The sequence below is a fragment of the Lampris incognitus genome, chromosome 2 (genome assembly GCF_029633865.1).
Source record: "Lampris incognitus isolate fLamInc1 chromosome 2, fLamInc1.hap2, whole genome shotgun sequence".
In the NCBI taxonomy this organism is placed as follows: Eukaryota; Metazoa; Chordata; class Actinopteri; order Lampriformes; family Lampridae; genus Lampris; species Lampris incognitus.
Genome location: NC_079212.1, coordinates 17,883,505 through 17,906,206, shown reverse-complemented (window position 1 = coordinate 17,906,206; position 22,702 = coordinate 17,883,505). Strand labels below are relative to the sequence as shown.

The 22,702-nt window shown below is 42.0% G+C and overlaps 1 protein-coding gene across 3 annotated transcripts; it reads right to left on the bottom strand.

The window, feature by feature from the left end:
• Positions 1–2,885: 2,885 nt before the first annotated feature.
• Positions 2,886–20,396, bottom strand: zgc:113278 (Translocating chain-associated membrane protein 1-like 1-like). 3 transcript variants are annotated; one of them, XM_056302211.1, is made up of 11 exons: positions 20,054–20,396; positions 15,824–15,884; positions 15,575–15,693; positions 13,682–13,792; positions 13,529–13,587; positions 12,842–12,926; positions 8,993–9,063; positions 7,512–7,616; positions 7,185–7,328; positions 6,832–6,992; positions 2,886–6,595 (listed from the first exon to the last, which is right to left on the bottom strand). In XM_056302211.1, exons 1-11 carry the CDS (start codon positions 20,171–20,173, stop codon positions 6,273–6,275), a joined length of 1,359 nt encoding a protein of 452 aa, XP_056158186.1. In that variant the 5' UTR covers positions 20,174–20,396; the 3' UTR covers positions 2,886–6,272. The 3 variants fall into 3 exon arrangements, with proteins under 3 accessions (XP_056158186.1, XP_056158188.1, XP_056158187.1); XM_056302213.1 differs by having other exon boundaries at positions 6,343–6,534; XM_056302212.1 differs by lacking the exon at positions 2,886–6,595 and having other exon boundaries at positions 6,669–6,992.
• Between the last annotated feature and the right edge of the window lie 2,306 nt (positions 20,397–22,702).

Genomic DNA, 22,702 nt, shown 5'->3' with positions numbered 1-22,702 from the left:
AAAAAATGACTTCGTCACGCTCTCATAGAGCTGCACACTCTCAGGCCCAAGTCAACTGTCAGCCTCTGTTGGTGAAACCCTCCCTAAACATCAGCCAATAATCAATACGGCATGATCGGAGAGATAAGGCAAAACATTGGTAGCTGTGCAGTCATTGGCTGAAGAGCCCCGAGGGAGGAAGCAGTCGATGTCTAGAAACAGAAACCCCCAGATTTCTGTTCACTATTACTGTCGTGGTGCAAACGTCCATGTTTTGCAGAGATCGTTGAGATGAGGGAGTGACGAGGCTAACAAAGACACGGCAACTTACTGGTGCTGTCAGCTACACAACATCCCATCCACCCCCACAGCAGGCATGCGTGTGTGTGCATTATAACATGCACACAATTGGGAGTGCTCGTGGACTAGTGCTCGCGTGTACACATATACAATATGGGGACCCTGTTGCATCCCATAAAATACTCAAACACACACACATGCACGTGCATCCACACGCGTGCAACAGCCTGATGTGTACTTAATCTTCATCTACAGCATCTACAGTTGAAGCTGAGGGTACAGTTGTTTGTGGATGTTTGCAGACCATAGCAAGAATGACAAGGCACAATACTGCAAAACCACATTCCATCTCTCCCATTTGCACTGATGCCCCCCCCCCCCTTGTACTTCTCCCTGTTGTCTGCCCCCCCCCCCCACTTTCCTGGTCCTTTGTTTTGTTTTTGGTACACCAGCTGGTTTCCATCCCACTGTCTCTTGTCTCTCCAGATGTTGTTGCCCCCTCTGCACTTTGTCCTTCGTCGTTCCGCACCTGCTCTACAGCTCGTCTCACACCTCTCTACTGTTCACTGTAATAAGCCTGGAGATCATGAGCGCCTTTTCAGATTTCTGTGGTGCATTACGGACCACTGCGAGGCAAGCACCGAGCAACCAAACCTTGCCGAGAGCAGCTGCAACCCGATTTGCTCATTTGAGACAATCAATGAAAATAACACTGAAGGATGGCAATACTTCCAGGAGATTACACACACACACACACACACACACACACACACACACACGTGCTCCGATGCACAAAGACGCACACGCATGCTCCAGTACAGCTAATTGTTGGCCATTAGTCGGCGAGTCTGGGATTACATGTCTTATTAAATACAGAATTTCAAATGAGCTTCGTTAAATAAGAAAGTACTCCCCTTTTAATGAACCTAATTTATATGGAAATTACACATAATACTGACAATTCTGCGGGAGATTTATCCTCGCTGGATGAAGGGGAGGAATTAAAGGGAAAAATGGGAGTGATTTTCTCCTTCGGTCACAGCGTCCGTTCTTTAAATTTACCTTGGAAACACGAAAGGACGAGCGCAGGCGGCTTGGGAATTAGGATTCACCCTTGGGGTGACGTATAGGGTCAAGACTGTGTGTGTGTGCGCGCGCGCGTGTGTGAACTCCTGTCCTTGCGGTGACCCTGCAGAGCTGCAGCGTGCTCTCTCGCCTCTCCCTGATCCATCATGCCGTCTGACCGCCCAGAGAAAAGCCATTACTCTGAAACAACATTGCACATTAGCGATGAGCTGCAGGTGTCTCTTTTCTTCTCATCCTTTATCCTCTGTGGATACAGACGTCGTGGTTACCACCTGCCCGATCAGTCAAGTTTGCGCGACAAACGGCGCAACAGGATTGCGCATCTCTCGCCTTCAATCACTCTCACTCTCAAAGGACGTTTTGCAAATGGCACATTGAGAGTGCTGTTGCTTGGCTGCATTGTGAACAGTGTTTATCGGCGCTAGATGGCTTAATAGGTGGCACACTAACGTGTATACGTCGGTCGGTCTTTCGGCTCTGAGAGGTGATTTATTAATGCAGCTCTGCCTGCGCCCCCTCCGCCTCTGTCCCCCAGGCGACAGCTCGTCGCTGCCCCCTGGTGGTCACGGCTTGCCACGACGGATTCTTTGTCCTACTTCCTGAAAAATGTAAGGATGCATCATGCTATTAACGTTTATGCCGATAACTGATAATTTACATGGTCATTTAGGCAAATACCAATATTTTCTTCATTTCACTGCAACACCGCCACGTGTCTTAGCTTCCATCAGTGCGGTCTACATGTTACTATACTGCAACTGGGATGCTTGGTGAAGATGCAGACGTCCAACGTTGTTTTATCAGTATGTGTCCTTGTTTAGTACCGAACACTACCATTTCCAAGGGTCTGCACTCACTGAAGGAGATGAGCACAAATTACTTCAACTTAAATGAACAAGTAACATTTACTTTGGCATATTTTCAATATCTTTGCTCTTGTGTATTTGTTCTACAACAGGTTATTCTTTAAAGCTCCCCTGGGGCATGCTGGCTGTCACACTGTTGCCTTGAGTGAGAATAATTTTGTGTAAATATCGAAAGGGCATACGTTTCTTTGTGGGCTACAGCGCGGCCTGTCTGTCCATCAGCAGCCCACAATTAATGCGTCATCATACCAGTGTGACATATCGGGTACAATTTTGATATCTGATAACTCATTATCTTGTAATAATTGGCCGATACCGATAAGTTGACCGACATATCGTTCAACCCAAGAAAGACATAGTCAAATAAGGTACATAAACAAACTTATGGTGTGAAATAGTGGTTAGCCTAGGATGCAGTGAGCCTTTTGCAGAGAAACGGCAAAACCCAGGAGAAATGTCCTGGAAGTACAGCAGAAATCTTCCACTTAGGTTTCAAAAATAGCTGGCATGGTTGTTCAAGTGACCTTTTATAATGTGCAGAGTGCACCTTAAAAGTGCCACGTTCCTGTGTCTTTTTCATCATTTCTTGGTGGGGAGAGAATGCAACTGTTCCACCTGAAGGGAAGTGCATGAAAAAGCTGTTTGTGTGCCGCTTGTATAATCGTCAAAGGCTTTATTCAAACATGAAATAAAAAAATAGAGACAACGAAAAAGAACATAACTCACCAGAATTTGCATAAATATATACCATCAGAGCATTTCAGACAACATCGTTGAAAAGGAATATATCGCAACATCTATAAACAAGCAGCAAAATAACAACAAACAAGGACAGTGCATGATGAAATATCAGAATATGCTAATCAATAAGATTTGTGTACCTGCAGTACAGTTTTCTTTTTCATATGGATCTCGCTGTCAATGGCATTGATTGTTGCCACCTAGAGGTCGTTGAAAAGGTTGAATCATTGGTTTTTGTTTTTTTCTATAAATATTTATCAATTACAAAGTGAAATAAAATGCATACATCGCTATCTAACAAGGCCAATTGATAATTACAAGAGAATCGATGCAGAAACAACCCAAGGTGAGAAGTGTTATGGTGCTCTGACTCAATGCATATAATACAAAAAGTGCATTCTAGTGGGATTTTATAGGCTACTGTATCTCACAGCGAGCAGGTCATGTACTACACTGTGGCTCACGTTCTGGAAGCTGATCTTCCACTGACCATGGTATGACACTTGATGAAATGGAAAAGTCTACCAAGCGCTCCATCCTGGCTTCCCATCTGTCTGGCTTTTCACCTGCAAGCACAAGTGGGGCTGTCGGTGTTCAACGACACTAAAATGCCTGCGGAAGTCACCCTTGAGCAATTAAGCACTATAGGGAAACTTTGCAGATTGGACCATAATGAATGAAATGGGTGGATGACAAGCGTAATTACGCTAGCGTGTTTTCCTGTCATGTAATTCTGTTTACTGCAGTATACACCCGCAGTGTAGTGTCAACAGAACCTTGTCATACGACTGAGTTTCCTTTGTGCTAATAAGGCCATGAAGATAAAATCAATCACTGGGCGAAAGTTTTTTTTTCTTTTTTGTGTTTTTTTTACACTCATACAACAATATGTACCCACACTAACAAGTCAGCAAGCTTCATTCTTATAGAAAAACTCATATCAATATGGACGCACAAGTATTCACACTTGTGTACTTAACAACAGTGAAATCTAACAGTTTTCCCCTTTATAAAAATAGCTTTTAAATCTGACACATATTTTAATACAGTGTAGGGCTGAGTCATAATTTTTTTTTCTTTTACATCTGAGACAATTCAATAACAGGCTGATTTAAAAAAAAAAGTCATCTGCTCCTCCTTCCCTCCTATGACACTGCCATATAGAAACACAGTGCCTAAAAGACCACCGGACTCCCAAAAAGGAGCGCTAAAGGGAGTGAGAAACGAATGGCATCTTATTTTACTCCCTGGTCGGAAATGGATCAGACCTTACTTCAAATTCTGTCTGTCTGTCAGCAGACAAATTGTACCGTACTTCCAATGCAGGGGCTTGCATGCACAGTGGTTATGCAGAACTTGACCCATAAAGAGGAAACGGGGGGGGGGGCACCAGTACAACATGTGTGTTTCATAGCAATGTCAGGATCACTGGCAAGGTGAAGCAGGAAGGCCCAAACAATCCCAGATTTGGCAAAAAAAAAAAAAAAAGTCACAGAATCGCTCACTCAGGGTTGGAGCTGGGGGAGTGTGAGGGTCAGAAACAATTAACACATAAGCATTTAGAAACCAACAACCTAGAGAACAAATACCTATCCACAACTCGGTGTTTTACTTACAGAGGCATGTCGAGAACCGAGACAAATCCAAACCAAGTAAAAAGAGGTTGGGATTCGGATTATAAAATTTGCACGACAGCGTGAGAGTTGACATCAGATTGTCACATTTCATGCTATGCACACAGGCAACAGCGTTTAACGAGACAAGCAATATTAATATTCATTATCATCTTTCAAGCAAAATTAATTCCACAAACACACAATAGGCATAACACGCACGTACGCAGACGACTCCTCACAAACACAACCCCCATTTTAGCATGGGATGGAATTTATGATAAAGTGGTGAATAGTTTGTCCCCTGATAACCAAGAATAAAAAAAATTTAAAAAAAAAAAGGCAGAGAAGGCCAATGAAACTAAAGAAAAGCAGAACTCGTGACGTGGACTGCCAACATCGTAAGGACACTTGAAGGAGGATTGTATTGTTTGGATAACTGAAAGCAGTTGCTATGTACCACTGTCTTTGCTGGTTATAGCTTTCCAAAGCATATAAAATAAGACCCATCTGTAGTAAATGACAAAAATAAATAACTCAATACTTCTTGCAGCAGTTGTAAAAAGGCCACTGAACGATTTGTGTGTATGTGAGAGAAAGAGTGAGAGAGAGATGCAAACTCAACAGTAGTTCAAAACAAGCCATAGCCTTTAGTCTTAACCATCATGCATCAACATTATCATATACAAGACTGACTTTCATCCCCATTCAGTCAGTTTCTCTTGCTTATATCTGCTATCATGCCAGTATAGATTTGACTGTATGCATACTGTACACAGCATCTTAGGTTAACAGTATAGCTTCTCTTGGTAAATACCCCAAACCTGGATAATTCCCCTTCATCTGGGGTGAAGCTAATTACTAAACAAAGCGACAAGTAAAAGTGCCCTCAATCCTGTAATACACCAGATTTCATATGGCAGCGGCGAGTCAGGTAATGGCAGTAAATGACCAAGAGATTAAATGCCAAGGGCCTTATTCCGTTATCTGATGACAGCTATTCCAAATACCTAACTAGTGAGTATTCTTCCAGAGCGATTAAGTTTGTATCGTTTCACCAAGTTTTCCTGACAACAGCGGAACATGAAAGCGCCATCTTGCGGTGCAAGACGGGATACATTTTTGGATGTGAGCCTGTGGCCAGTTTATCAAAAGGGCTGTATAAAGCCCCCATCTTGACATGAAGACAATTGGTACAGTTTTTCTGTACACCAAGGCTTTACATCAAGTCAACCTGAAATTAAAATTCTGTTATTAGTTTGGTTCCTAATATCAGACTTCTATCTTACAATCAAGGCTCAGCGCTTTCGGTTTTTATTTTTCAAAGCCACCCAGCATGCCAAATTTCACCACAAGAGGACACTGTTACATAACCTCACGCGCACATGAACAACTTTTGGATCCGTGGAAACATAAAATCCAGGTGAAAATCAGTTTGAAAATCTGGGTATTTTTCGGTGAAAATCGGTAAAAACTGAAATTGCTGAGCCTTGCTTATAATATTCTGATGTTGAGTCAATACTGCAGTAAAGCAGCTCCATTTTAAGTACCGTCAAGAGTAATGACTATTATACACTAAAGGACACTTTGAAGAACTACATCTATCCAATTAAAGCATCAAAACCAACTAATTACCGACCAGCCCTTCCGACATCCCATCTGGAAGGAACTCAACTGAAGAATCCTTTTAAATAGACAGTAACGCAGAGAATTTTTCAAACCAGAGTTTCATCCCCAAAGGGAAAGTAATGTAAGGTTTCATAGTGCGCTTAAGTGGTTGTGTTGGATAACAGCAGACTGAACTTATATCTGTGATTAGATAGCGTCGCACTGACAAATATCCCCCCTCATCCTGGTTTTCCTCTTCCTCCATCTTTACGAAGCTTTGGTTTTTCTTGCCCTTGGTGACGTCTTGTCCTCGGGCTTCACAATGCCATTGGCAGAACCTCCTGACAAAGACAAAAAAAAACAAAACAAAAACAAAACAAAAAACAAAAACAAAACAAAACTCTAAAGTGGGAAAAAAATGACCCCATGCAGATTTTTACATCTGTACAAACAAAACAGTGCGTTTAGCAATATTCTATCAGCAACTGATAACCAGGTGCCAAAAAGAATGAAAATTCATACCAAAACTTTTGTGTACCAATTAGAAGGTGCAAAGTGCAGATAACAAAATGTGCAAACAGTAAATAAAACATGTGCCAGTGGATGACAGACGGGAGGCTGCAGATCGGATAACTCACCCCTGGCCGGCTCCCTCTTGTGGGGCTTACTCTTTGGGCTGACTGCCTTTTTCTTTGAGGCATGGTTCTGGCTATGCTCCCTCCACTTTTTCAGCTGGAAGTTAATGAATTTCCACATCATCCAGGCCTGCGTCAAGCAGATAGCTGCCAGGCAGGTCATCCTAACGGGTGGGAGGAACCGAGTTTAAAAAAAATCAAAAACATGATAGGAAACCATGCAGGGTCTGTCATGCAAGGAGGGATACAGTGGTTTGTTTGCCTGGTCACACTGTAGTTCAAAGCCATGGATAGATTACAAAGCTAGAGGATGAAGTAAGCCAGCTGTCTGTAGTTAAAGTTCCACTTGGACTTGCCTGATGGTGAGCACATTGAAGTTGCCTTCTGCCAGAGAAAACCCTTGGTTTTCTGTACGGGGCAGCCCAAATCCAAAAGTCAGAACGGAGAGTGTGAGGGTGAGAAGACGAGCAATGACAAAAAGTAAAGCCCACAGAGTAAAACTGAAAAAGAGGAAAGACGTAGAGCTGGTTACCAAGAAAACATCAGAGACATCCCATCAGTGCAGTCAGACTGGGACGGTACATAGTGTCCAAATGGCAATAAACAGTGAGCGACAGAACAACACCCTACTTGCATCCACTGTCTGGCATGGAGATGAATGAATACGTAGACTTGTCACATACCCCTTCTGCTTGTTCTCATCACTGAAGTAAAAGAGGCGCGAGGCATGAAACAGCAGTTCCACCAGGTAGTGAGGGACCAGCAGCACTAGACCCAGTCGGTGGAGGCTGAAGACACAGGAGACAGAAAATGGGACAGAATACAGTTAACATGGGAGCACACAGTTTAAGAATGGGTCAACTGAAGATAGAGAGAATGGAAAGAGTGTTTATTACAGTTTAGAGATATCCCTTAACACCATCCATCCATCCATTATCCAAACCGCTTATCCTACTTAGGGTCACGGGGATGCTGGAGCCTATCCCAGCAGTCATTGGATGGCAGGCGGGGAGACACCCTGGACAGGCCATCAGTCCATCACAGAGCTGACACATTCATACCTAGGGACAATTTAGTATGGCCGATTCACCTGACCTACATGTCTCTGGACTGTGGGAGGAAACCGGAGGACCCAGAGGAAACCCACGCAGACACGGGGAGAACATGCAAACTCCACACAGAGGATGACGCGGGATGACCCCCAAGGTTGGACTACCCCGGGGCTCAAACCCAGGACCTTCTTGCTGTGAGGTAACCACGCCAACCACTGCGCCACCATGCCACCCCCCTTAACACCAATACCCCCTAAAACATAAGTGTCACAAATCTCACTTAGAGGCTACCAAACATGTCCATGGACCAGGAAAAACAGACATTATTTCTCCTTATGACTTTATTACAGTTCAGGACGTTTATTTTCAGATCAATAGTCTTGAGAAGCAGAAATTTAATACTATGGGGTCAGGTTTTACAGGTGGTCAGAATATGATACAGCTAGGCTTCAAATTTCTATGGCGAAAGGCTAATGTGAATTTGAAAGGGGATTTTTATTGGGCTGTGAAAAGTAAAATTATGGGCAGACAAAGATTGGCAAGCAAGCAACTCTTTAATCCTTCACTTCACAATCACACCTTCAAAGACCATATTGTATACCTGAACAGAACTTGTTGCCATATTGGAATGCAATCGAAGCAGACTTGGTACTTCCAAGCCACTATTAGCATTTGTTTTACCCTACTTTGAGTACCTGATGGGTGGAGTTACTGTATCAAGACAATTCAGATAGTTTCAGCTGGGTGTCAGGTTAAATGTCAAGGAGTCAATTACAGAAAAGTACTCAAAATACTTTCCTCCAGTGGGCTAACCTTTAAAGTCTAAATGGTAATGTGTGAGCTAACCTTTCAAGTCTAAATGGCAATGTGTGAGGTAAAATTATGCAATGAATAATAACGTAGGGCAAATAAACATTGAACAAAGGTATATGATAAAATACTAACAGACTTGGTCTGGTTTAAATCTGACAACAGCTAGATGTGTTACAGAGATTAAGGTCCTCACCACATGCAGTCTCTACAGAGGGTTAGTGAATACTATAAACATGGCAATTACCACTTCTCTCCTTGACTGTGGTACTAAACAGACAATCAGACAGACAGTTACTCACTTCAAGATATAGGCACCAGTGATGTGGACAACATAAAGGCAAATGTAATAGAGCTGGCGGGGAATGTCCTCCTGCAGAAAAAAAGAAGAAGGGATTGTGTGTCAGTGTCTAACAGCAGATTCCACGTTGAAGTAACATCAATTACCACATACAGTTGATTGGATTTATGTGTAATAACACAAAACATGAACTGCAGCAAATTTGTATGTGTGGTCTGTGTTCTCTTATTAATTAGGCAAGGCAAATTTATTTGTGTGGCACAATTCAGCAACAAGGCAATTCAAAGTGCTTTACATAAAACATAAAAGGCATTAAGACAAAATGTAAAAGCAGCACAAGGGAATAAGACATTAAAATACAAATAAAAAGATAGAAAAAATAAGCAAAGACAGATAAAACAGGAGAGTAGAAGTTACAGTGCAGTGTAAGATGATAACCAAAAGCTTCAAATTTTATTTAATATAAGGCAGCGGCAAAAAGGAAGGTTTTAAGCCTTGATTTAAAAGAACTGAGAGTTGCAGCAGACCTGCAGTTTTCTGGGAGTTTTTTCCAGATATGTGGTGCATAAAAACTGAAAGCTGCCTCTCCATGTTTAGTTTTGACTTTGGGTACAGAAAGCAGACCTGTCCCAGACGATCTGAGAGGTCTTGATGGTGCATACCATAGCACAAGATCAGAAATGTATTTTGGCCTTAGAGCAGAAATTTAAAATTAATTCCTTGACGGACAAGAAGCCAGTGTAAAGACCTCAGAACCGGAGTGATGTGATCCACTTTTTTGGTCTTAGTAAGGACTCGAGCAGCAGATGTTCTGAATCAGCTGCAGCTGTTTAATCGATTTTTTAGAAAGACCTGCAAAGACACCGTTACAGTAGTCGAGTCAACTGAAGATAAATGGACAAGTTTTTCCAAATCCTTCTGAAATATAAATCCTTTAATTCTTGACATAATCTTTGGGGGACAGTAGGCTGACTTTGTAATTACCGTATTTTCTGGACTACAAGTCGCACCGGAGTATAAATCACATACAGCTGTTGCAAAGCATTTATATGACGGTACATTATTTTCAATTGAGTCACTAGATTAAACAGTGCCATCTAGTGGCCTTAGTTGAAATGCAGTGTATTCATCCGACAGAATTTGTATAAATTGCTTTGGAATATAAATCGCAGACCCAACCAGACGAGTAAAAAACAGCGATTTACAGTCTGGGAAATACGGTACCTTAATGTGGCTATTCAGGTCTGAGTCGATGACAACAACAAGATTTCTGGCTTGGTTTGTGATTTTTCACATTACCGATTGTTGCTGAGCGCTGACTTTTAATAGTTCTTCCTTGGTGCCATAGACAATTACTTCAGTATTATCTTTGTTTAATTGAAGAAACTTCTATGTTTAATGCACTTACTCAACGTGTGTGGGATTATACAGTCCCCTGGTGATATGGCTATGCAAGTCTGTGCGTCATCTGCATAATTATGGTAACATATTTTGTTGTTTTCCATAATCTGATCTAGTGGAAGCATATAGATGTTAAACAGAGGAGGCCACAGAATGAAGCCTTTGGGAAATTCACAGGTCATTTTTATATGCTCAGATTTGTAATTACCTATAGACACAAAGTAGTCCCTGTCCTCTAAGTGGGATTCAGACTAGTTTAGTGCTGTGCCACAAAGTCCCAACCAGTTTTCCAGTTGGTCTAGTAACATGATGTTATGGCTATGTCAAATACAGCACTGAGATCCAATAATAGCAGGGCTGAGATTTTGCCACTGTCTGCGTTTAAGCGGATGTCAGTAAAGACTTTAACAAGAGCAGTTTCTGTGCTGTCGTGTGGTCAAAATCACAACTGGAACACATCAAAACAATTGTTTAATGGCAAGAAGTTGTTTGGCTGCTGCAAAATGGCTTTTTCAACGACTTTATTTAGAAACGCAAGTTTTGATGTGGGCCTATAATTGTTCATTAGGGAAGTGTCTAGATTATTCTTTTTTTAAGAGCGGCTTGATGACTGCAGTTTTCAGGGACTGTAGAAAGAAACCTGAGAGAAGAGACATGTTGATAATTTTTAGAAGATCTGAGGCCATGCAATTAGAAACATTTTGGAAACAGCCTGTTGGCAGAATATCAAGGCAGCAGGAGGAGGATTTCAGGTGGTGTATAATGCTCTCCAAGTTTTTATGGTTGATGAGATCAAATTGTGTTATGCTATGTGAATCGATTTTAGGTGGACACAAGGACAACACATGTCCTGTACTTACTATGGAGGCACTGACTGCCTGACTAATTTTCTGAATTTTGTCATTGAAGAAGGAGGCAAATTCACAGACAGATAAATACTGATAGATAGAAATTCAGAGGCTACTGCCACAGGGGGGTGTTAGCCTGTCGACAATCGCTAACAAGGCACGTGCATAATTGTTGTTTTTGGCAACGATGCAAGAAAAGTAGGACCTCCTCGCATTTCTCAGTTCCAAATTATAAATGCGCAGTCTCTATTTATAGATGTCATAATGAACAGTAACATTTGTTTTTCGCCACCTGCGTTGAGATTTACGACACTCTTTTTTTCTATTATGACCTGCGTGGCACATCTCCATGGAGATCTTTTCTTACCAGACCACCTTCACCTTAGTGGGTGCAACGGTATCAAAAACATTTGTAATTTTAGAACTGAAATTATCTACAAGCTTATTGACTGAGACCCAATAGAGGGCGGGTGTGGAAGAGAAAGCCTGAATAGATATTTCACTGGTGCTTTCAGTGATATGCCGTTTTGTGATTACCTCTGAACATTTGTGTGCATGGAGACAGCACTCTCAAAGAAAACAAAGGAATGATCGGCGAGAGCAACATCAGTCACCACAACCTCAGAAATGTTCAGACCCTTGGGGATAATTAAGTCCAGAATGTGCCCCTTGTTGTGTGTGGGCTCTGTCACGTGCTGAGCCAGTCCATACTTAAGCGGTGACAAAGTGATGCAAGTTTTGTAGTGTGAAATGAAAATTTAAAATGCGAAATCACTTGCTGTAGGCCTCCAGCCAATAACCTGACTTGATAAATTTTCAGCTGCTCTCACTAGCTTTGAAGCTGAAATACATTTTCACGGAGAAGCAAACATCCAACTATATTTGGCTCTAATTAAGTTAGTACTATCAGCATTTCACTAGTTGTGAAATTACAATTGTTGCAATTACAATTACACACTCCTCTATTGCATAGTCAAGATGGAACTAGTTGACTACAATTTTTTCCCTTCTAATTTTGTTACTGAAAATTATAGGTTGAGGGGGAACAAATATCTTTTGTCATCCTATTTTAGTAATTTCTCAGATGCATGGTGATTTAATCTTGCCTGGCCTCTTGGTTAGTTGCAGTCGTCTAGCCAACCAGTTGCTCCATAATCGATCTGTATGATTTACAGTGTAAACTGAAATGCCTGAGGTGTCCACAGTAGCTGGCAGAACATTTGACAATAAGATATGAAGCATGCAATGGTATAAGGTTACAGGCAAACAGACACCAGTACGCTAAGAGATTTTCGGCTAAATATCACAACAGGATTATGTCAGAAAGGGGTGTCATTCTTTAACACTTCACCTGTCATGGATTTAAAAATCTAAATCAATCTCAAAATTTACATTTATTTTCCTGTAACTTCATGTTCTTTTTGCAGTTTCACATCAAGGTAATGGGACTACAAGATTAATGATCAAACAATGTGTTGCAAACTCTCAAATTTACAGGAAACAAAAATTGAGTTAGACCAATAGTAACCTGTATAAACACAAAATGTGTAAAATAATGGTTTGTATCGTTTTCAAATACACGATTTTTAAAAGAACCTCACCTTTCGCACTTTTTGAAAGTACAGCTCAGGAAGTGCATGGAGCCAATAGGCAATTTGGCAAATGTAGAAGAACTTGACCTGGAAACTTCACAGAGCACAGTAAACACACAGATAAGAGCCCCGGGTGTTCTTTGACAATCATAACAGATAACAACACAAAACAGATTATCTGATAGGTATTTATATTATTTATAATATGTAAATTCCAAATACACCAACACATTAAAAAAGCAAGTCACAACACTGATGGGTGACTGAGGGAATTTTCAACAATGGCAGCCGAACAGAAATACAGCCTAGCTTGGAAACAAAAACATCAACACTGGATGGCTTCAGGCTTCTCACTGATCCGTGACATTTAACTTTGATTGTAGACTTGACATGATGAAGCCCAATATTTTAGCTAAAAACTTACCACACTTGGCATTATTAAAGCTGCAGTGCATCTTGGGAAGTCAGTCTACTAACAACCCCACAAACTTGGCTGAAATTGAAGCCTTGCTATCTGGAGGTTGAACACTTGGGAACATATTAAGTGCTCCAAGATGCTTGTATGCCTCAAGTAGAAACATTTTGTTCCTTAGAATGCTTTAACTGGTCTTTCCTGAACTGTTCCCTCTGGAATTAATATGCAGCATGAAGTAGTATGAGCACAAAACCAAATGTAGCTTATGAATTCTTACTTACACCATGTGGGTGTGTGGGTAACCCTCCCATAAGAAAGTAGGATTTGTTGCAAATTCCTCCTACCAAAGAAAGATAATTTGCATGAGCTGGAACACCAAGGGAGGGTGGCAGAGTGCTATCTGGCTCCTAGCTATTTCTAGTTGGCCCTCTTACCGCTGTTAAACAGCCCCAGATGAAGGAGAATAAGTAGAAGGCCGCAAGCTGCCCAGATTCATTGAACTTGCTGTGTTTGGTTTTTGACAGGTGTAACCTCCGGTTCATTTTCTGCAATTAATAAAACAGAACATCAGGGAACAATGTAGATGTTAAGTGGCAACAACTGTACATGGTGTGGGCAGTAAAATATTATAGGTAAAAGATGTCATTAATGCAATACGAGCGTTTTGTAAAAATAAAAAGGCTACTTCAAATTTATCCATAATTGTAAGAGAAAGATAGTTCACTCCTGACAACTTTCACCATTTCAATGAGCTTTTAACTGGAACTGAATTTAATAGTTACATTTTTCAAGAAAAAAAAAAGAATTACAAGTATGAGTGGTATGAGTGATATATCATTCTGATGCAAACAAGTTAACATATGTAATTGGAAACACAAGTTTTAATGACATGGATGCACTCTTGGTTTCCTGGTGATCCATCCATCCATCCATACATCCATTATCCAAACCCCTTATCCTGCTCTCAGGGTCCTTGTGATGCAAGGCATGGATAAGTCTTGGTATTTTTTTTAAAAACAGTTATAAAAAAAGAAAAAAATTACTTTGCACACAGTTGATTAGGCTTGAGGAAAATTTTATCTTCAACCAAAAGGTGTTTTTTTCCATTCAGTCATCACATCTACTAGATGAATTTGTAAGTAAGTTATACAATATTTTCCCATTGTATTTTTAAAATGTTGAAAAGTGTGCAATTATGTAGATTTACCTTGTTTTCTCATTGGACACTAACAGGTAATTAGCTCTACTTTCAAAAGGCTCTCAGAAAACATCACTGACCAGGAACAGGGCCAGCAGGACACATGATAGTACAATTTATGACAGATTTTGTCTTTATGCATGCTCAATAATCCAGGTAAGAAAATCAAGGAAAGTTGAATCAGTTCATCTGGACACAACGTTTATAGACAGAAATGTTTCATCACTCATCTAAGTGACCTCTTCAGTCTAAACTGACTGCAGGTATCCCCACCCTTATAAACAATACAGCGGCATAATGACCGAAACCAACGATCGATCATATGAAAGTGATCGTTGGTTTCGGTCATTATGCAACTGCATTGTGTATAAGGGTGGGGATACCTGCAGTCAGTTTAGGGCACTAACACACCAAGCCAACGGCCAATGTCGGGCCGTCGGTGTGTCTGTGACCACAGTTTTAGACCGTAGTTTTTGCGGTGTGTCCCGCACTGTCGGCAGCTTCTCGGCCGGTTCAGCATGTTGAATCGGCGGAGGCCGTCGGTGAGAGAGAGCACTCTGATTGGCTGTTCAGCTTGTAGAATCAGTGCAGAATGTACATGCTAGTTAGCCGTTGGCTGTAATCTTTGCTTGTGTTCAAGTGCTACTTTCTGGCCCAGATGGCAGGCGACATGAGGCAATACAACAGTCGGTCTTTGTCGCCGCTAGTTGGTTTGTTGTGTCTGGGCTCTTAGACGGAAGAGGTCACTGAGATGAGCACGTTGTGTTCAGATGAACAGATCAACCTTCTTTGAACTTGTGATACATGTTTCTGTGAAAGACTTCTCAAGGTTGGACATAGTGCATTTGGCACATTTACAAAATGTACAACTTAGCCATTACAAAGTGCTTGCATCCTTTCCTACAGTATAGAGGCCTCGAAGGTGGAGGAAAAAATGTTCAAAGTTGTTTCTTTCTTCTTCTCGTATGCACTCACACACAGTGACATAACCATCCCCACACACACCAAAAACATCAGGGGTGTTCACAACACTATTTAAAAACAGAGATGGCCAATAAAAAAAAACTGACATGAATGGAAGAAATTAGCCCATACTAGGGCTTATAAACTTGGATGTCAATATACTCACATCAAGAATATATTCCTGTATCAAGGCATGGAGTATGACCGCTATGAGCAAGTAGAAAAATATGGTGGCAATGTCTTTAGGGCCATACTGGTAAAGGTTCACAGGCTCAGTCTTCTCATCTGAACATAACAAAAAAGAAAAAAAGTTGCATAAATTATGGCTCAACATACATGACAAGACCAATTAAGTCCAGTGCAATATGGTTTATAGATATTCAAATGATTGCTGGACCTGCCAACTTCAACTTACCCAGAACCAGTGTTACGTTGTACTGGACCGTGATGAACATAATGGCAAATTTAGCGGTCATCTGTTACACAAAAACAGGAAACAATGGACTGACTAACTAAAATGGAATAGCTCTATGTCTTGTGTGTCACAAATACGGAAATAAATGGTATTCATAAACAAGCACTAAATAAACAGGGAGTAGTAGATGGTTGGAGATTTTCCCACACCATCAGTGAATAACCATGACTAAACTAAAATAGTTGTTTTAGACTGTATCTTTTCTTGAAAAGTACACAGAACACAAACTAATCAGAAAGGCAGAATTGCCTAACGACCTCGATTCCACAAAAGAGGCCTGTGGTTCGATCGCCCATGTGGCCACATCAGTAGAGGGGTTTTGAGCAAAACACAAGGCAAAATGCTAACTTGCCCCTTGGGGGGGGGTCACATACAGATAAAGGAATGTCTTCTATTGCAAGTTTCAGAGAGATAAATTCACACATCCCACCCACTCCACCTTAACGACAACAGACCCCCCCCCCCCCCATTACACCTCTGGTTACCCCACTACGCCCTCTGATACTCAGGCTGCACTCAAGATACATGTAGAGGATGTGAGCCAGCTTTTCCAGAGACAGAAGACCAGGAAAGCACCGGGTCCAGACAGTGTCTCCCCATCCTGTCTTAAAGCCTCTGCTGACCAACTGGCTCCAATCTTCACGCAGATCTTCAACAGATCCCTGGAGCTGTGTTAGGTCTCCTCCTGCTTCAAATGCTCCACCATCATCCCAGTTCCAATGAAACCCTCCACCACAGGACTGAATGACTACAGGCCTGTCGCTCTGACATCTGTGGTCATGAAGGCTTTCGAACGACAGGTGCTGGCCGACCTGCAGAAAATCACAGGACACCTGCTGGAGCCCCTGCAGTTTGTCTACTGCACAAACAGGTCAGTGGATGACACAGTCAACATGGGACTGCACTACATCCTGCAGCACCTTGACTGCCCAGCGACATATGCAAGGATCCTGTTCGTGGACTTCAGCTCAGCATTCAACACCATCATTCCAGTAATGCTATCCTCCAAACTCTCCCAGCTGACTGTGTCCCTTGCCATTTGTCAATGGATCACCAGCTTCCCAACAGGCAGGAAACAGCAGGTGAGGGTGGGAGGAAGCAATTATTATCAGACAGTCAGCACTGGTGCTCCCCAGGGATGTGTCCACTTCCCACGGCTCTTCTCCCTCTACACAAACGACTGCACCTCCAAGGACCCAGCTGTTAAACTACTGAAGTTTGCAGATGACACTACGATCATCTGACTCATCCAGGACGGCGACGAGTCTGCATATCAGCGGGAGGTTGAGCAGCTCTGGTGTAGTCAGAATAACTTGGAGCTGAACATGCTCAAGAATGTGGAGATGACAGTTGACTTTAGGGGACACCTGTCAGAACTGCTCCCCCTCACAATATCCAATAGCCCTGTGTCAACCATGGAGACCTTCAAGTTTCTGGGAAATAACATTACTAAAGATCTGAAGTGCGAATCTAACATCAACTCCATCCTCAAAAAGGCCCAGCAGAGGATCTTCTTTCTGTGGCAATTGAGAAATATTGGTCTGCCACAGGAGCTGTTGAGCCAGTTCTACAACATAGTCATTGAATCTGTCCTGTGCACATCCATCACGGCCTGGTTTGGAGCAGCAACAAAACAGGATAGGAACAGACTGCAGCGAACAGTAAGGACAGCAGAAAAAAAAAATCATTGGCGCTCCCCTGCCCACCCTGCAGGATTTGTATACCTCTTGAGCCCGGATATGGGTGGGCAAAATCAGCAGACTCCCCACACCCAGGACACAGTCTGATTGAACTCATACCCTCTGGCAAGCACTACAGAGCAATAGGCACCGAAACCACCAGACACAGGAAGTTTTTCCCCCACAGGCCATCTCTCTCATGAACACTTAACAGTATGGTGCAGGAATAGACACTTATTATATAAATATGACACTTTTTAAATAACCCCCTCTGGTCAAGATGTCTCACCTACCTATCTACGATGTGCACTACCTCTTTAAACCAGATATGCAATACAAATATTTGTGTAATACAAATGTACAATTGTAAATACAAATACAACTGTGAGATAATTTGCCTCCAATGTCCTGCTGTTATTTCATTTATTTCTTTTGGTTATTTTTTCTTCATTTTTCTGTGTGAGGGATGTCTGCAAGTGCTAGAAGCTGCTGTGTACTGGAGTCAAATTCCTTGTGTGCATGCACACTTGGCCAACAAAGTTGATTCTGATTCTGACAAGATATAACAAAATCCTCGAGTCTTCTATCCTGCTGTAAATTAACCCTTTAACATCAAGCTAAATTTAGGAAATATTGTTATTTTATACAAATATTTGAATAATAAGATCCAAACTTTAGTAGAACAAATTCTAGCGGTGGCTAGCAAAACATTTTTTGCATTTGCAGATTGGGCCATATGTTCGATTGACTAGGATGGGGACTTGGGAGGTATATCTACTGAATTGTACCTTTAATACCTGAGCAATTGTTACCTTGCATACTTTACATGCCATTGGTGTATGATGTGTGTCTGTTTGTGTGAATTAATTGTAAAGCACTTTGAGGGGCTGTTGCAGCTAGAAAAGCGCTATATAAAATGCAACTTGATTGATTGATCAACTCATATGCCCAATACCTTGCCATATACCAAAAATGTGAAGGATTCATTCAGTTGTTTTCTTACAGTGAGATGCTTCAATTCAATGTCACAGACTTTTTCCATCAGCTGCCATTATCTCATGGTCAACACCACAGATCCCTGCAATAATATATCAATCTGTCCCGCTAAGGTTGAGGATTTGTCTGAATTTAAATAAAAGTATAGTACTCTACAATTCTAAAAATGACAGGCCCATTCATTTTCAATGGAACACCTTTAAACTGAGCCATTAGAAAATGCTAACAGAATTAGCATTTAACATCCAACAATTGAACTCTAATTTCTACCAAATTAATTTGGGCCCTTATGTCTTGTGAAACATTAAATCCTTCATTAACTTTTCAAATGGTCATTTTCATGGTAAATTTCATAAAAAAAAAATTAACCTGCAATATGCACTTTAAGGATGACACTATTATTACCCATAATTAGCGCTGCCGCACTCCCCTAATGTAAACAATACATATGAGTTTTAAATTGTTACTCAATAGTTCTTACTGGACATTTGACTACCACCCAAAGTTACTTGCATAGCGTATCTTAGACATTTAGCCTGGCCTTAAGCAATTACCACCACCCAAAATTACTTACCAGCCAAGGGTGGGGCTGATAAGTACAATAGTTCACCAGTTCTATTCCTCATGGTAGCAAATTTGTCATCCCTCCCCTTTCCCCATCCTGCCCATCACCTTCTACTATTAATCCATGCCGCGCTCCCCTAATATCCAAATAAAGCAGAAATATAAAGTATCTTATAAGAATTCACATGAGGAATAACTATCAGGGTGGCTTGAGCATCTATATGGTTGAAGGGAATGAGTTATAAATGTATATAGCCTAATGTAATAACAGCATAAAGAAGTCTACCAGTATACCTGTTAGTCTAGCGGTGAGATTAATAGAAAAACAGAAAAGCATTTGTTACACAATTCACTAACACTGGTGAGAGCACCTACCCTCACACTAGGGATCGTCTCTTTGAGAGGTTTGAAGCAATCTATGATAGTACAGACTGGTTTGCTTTGAAACTGCTCAGTTGAATTTCCTGACTTTTGCGGCTATAAACCAAATCAAACATCGCACTTAAAACGTAAGTTTTTGTCATTAATTTCACTTTATCTGCAGATCTCACAGTAGCAGAGATGATACCATTGTTCCATTCATGTTATCGCAATGCAAACAATAAAGGCAAAGAAAAGCCATCAGTGAGTTTATGCAACGTTAAGTATGCACATCAAGATAACTACAGGAGTACGAAAAGGTGCTGTACCACTGGACACACAATTTCTCTTTGCTTTGTGTTTTTATTACATAATTAAACAAATTTACAAACAATAACGAAATCGAATTTTAAACAGCAAAAGCGTTGGTTTCTCGTTTGACTATCTATGTGTTTAGTACCACATCGGCTAGCGTTAGCTTAGCCGAATGTGGCTGACAACACTTAGCTAGCTAACGTTAGCTTCTGGTCTACCCGCAAAACCTGGCTTTAGGAGTCAGTCACACAGGTACCTCGAACATCAGGCCCAACAGGATGATCATAGCCAAACACGAAACCATATCGGCGTGGTTCTGGATAACAAACTCATGGCTTAGCACCGGCGGGCTCTTGTTCTTCTTGCGGAAACCCATGGCTGACCGACACCGCTATCCCTCCTCCGGCTCCGGGCTATCGCCGTCAGGGTGACCGAGCCCCGCTGGTTGGACCTGCTGCGGTGCTTTTGCTTTGCGCCTCTCAAATAACGTCCTCTTTGGGCTATTTCGCTCAACGGCCGCCTACTTAGAAATAAGCCGCCGATTTTGTTTAAGGCCAGTTGAAGAGATGCATCGCAGTTTCAGCACAACACCGCCCACTTGTTTTTCCCAAGGAGTCCGTTGACGTACCCTCCCACTCCGAAACCCCATCCGTGAACACGCCCATTGCCATTGACGAAACCGGGGCAGGACTGCCCACGTTATGTTTGAGATTGTACAGCGAGACTAACGCGGAATCTGCAGCTTTGTATGCGTTTTCTGCACCTTTTGTTTATTAAAACGCGCGGAATTATGCACAATTGATCCTTTTGTTTCTTACAGCCATCCATTATCCAAACTGCTTATCCTGCTCTCAGGGTCGCGTTCATATATATATATATATATATATATATATATATATATATATATATATATATATATATATATATATATATAGCCATTTAGCAACAAATATTCTTTCAGAATGTGTGTGTGTGTGTGTGTGTGTGTGTGTGTGTGTGTGTGTGTGTGTGTGTGTGTGTGTGTGTGTGTGTACCAGTAATGCACATGTGCTGCCCCGTCGTTCTCCTGTTCTGCAGTACTTAACAAGAAAACAGGGGGGCAGACTAGATGACTCGGTTTAGGGAACTAATGATAAAAGCTGACCTACATGTCTTGGACTACATTTCCCTAGGTGTGAATGTATGTGTGTTGGCCCTGTGATGGCCTGGCGGCCTGTTCATGGTGTCTCCCCGCCTGCCAGCATCCTCGCGACCCTGAGAGCAGGATAAGCGGTTTGGATAATGGATGGATGGATGATAAAAGCTGATAACATACAGAGATGGAGCAAGTCAGTTCATTATATTCGTTTACATGCTGTCAGTCTGATGAGAGGCTGTACTGACTTAAAAGACGTAAGCGCAGGAGTTCTTACACTGAAGAAAGTCAAAGGGAAGATTCACCAAGAACAGGAGTGATGCAAGAACAGAGAGATATACTGACATTGGAACGCTATTAGTTTCATGATTGTAAAAATGTGCACAGCGGAAAGTTTAAAGAAAAAAAGCTAAAGGGTAGAAAAAATAGGAGAAAAGCGTAGCCACACTACATGGCCAAAAGTATGTGGACACCTGAACATCACACTCATAAGTGCTTGTTGAACATCTCATTCCTAAACCATGGACCCGGTGCCCCCTTTGCTGCCATAACAGCCTCCACTCTTCTGGGAAGGCTTCCCACTAGATTTTGGAATGTGGTTGCGGGGATTCGCTCCCATTCAGCCACAAGAGCCTTCATGAGGTCGGGCACTGATGGTAGTGAGAAGGCCTGGCTCACAGTCGGAGGTCCAATTCATCCCAAAGGTATTGGATGGGATTGAGGTCAACGCTCTGTGGAGACCAGTTCTTCCACACCAAACTTCGTAAACCATGTCGCTATGGACCTCACTTTGTGCAAGAGGGCATTGTCATGCAGAAACAGAAAAGGACCTTCCCCACACTGTTGCCACAAAGTTGGAAGCACACAGTTCTCTAAAATGGTATGCTCTAGTATGCTGTAGCATGAAGATATTCCTTCACTGGAACTAACGGTGCAAGCCAAACCCATGGGAAACAGCCCCCGACCAGTTATTCCTCCTCCAACAAACTTTACAATTGGCACTTCGGGCAGGTATCATTCTCCTGGCATGTGCCAAACCCAGATTGGTCTGTCAGACTGCCAGATAGTGAAGCATGAGTCCTCACTCCAGAGAACGCGTTTCCACTGCTCCGGAGTCCAATAGCGGTGTGTTTTACACCACTCCAGCCAACACTTGGCAGTACACATGGTGCACATCTTAGACTTGTATGTGGTTACTCGGCCATGTATACCCATTTCATTAAGTTCCCAGTGAACAAATGAACAGTTCTTGTGCTGAAGTTTCTTCCAGAGTCAGTTTGGAACTCGGCAGTGAGTGTTGAACTGAGGACAGATGATTTTTACGCGCTACGCATCATCACTTGGCGGCCCTGTTCTGTGGTGCTGTGTGGCCTGCCACTTCACGCCTTAGCTGTTGTTTTTCCAAGATGGTTCCAATTCACAGTAACATACAAATAGTTGAATGGGAGAGATCTAGCAGGGCAGGAATTTGACCAACTGACCTGTGGGAAAAGTGGCATCCTATTGCAGTGCCACTTTGAATGTCACTGAGCTCTTCAGTACGACCCATTCTACTGCTAATGTTTGTCTACAGAGACTGCACAGATGTCTTTTTTTTATTTTGAGATACTTTATTAATCCCCATGGGGTTACACTTAACCCATCCTAGCTGTGTAGCTATGAGCAGTGGGAAGCCGCTGTGCAGTGCCTGGGGACCAACCCCAGTAAGTCTTGCCATGCCTTGGTCAGGGGCACACACAGACAGGAGTATTAACCCTAACATGCATGCGT

Bases quoted from the DNA above. Each gene is read 5' to 3' on its own strand.
- zgc:113278 (XM_056302211.1), bottom strand. From the start codon at position 20,173: ATGGGTTTCCGCAAGAAGAACAAGAGCCCGCCGGTGCTAAGCCATGAG. The intron at 13,793-15,574 runs GTGAGTATATTG...TATTAATTGCAG, and splicing joins TACAGGAATATATTCTTGAT to AAAATGAACCGGAGGTTACA. The intron at 13,588-13,681 runs GTAAGAGGGCCA...TTTCTTTGGTAG, and splicing joins TCTGGGGCTGTTTAACAGCG to GAGGAATTTGCAACAAATCC.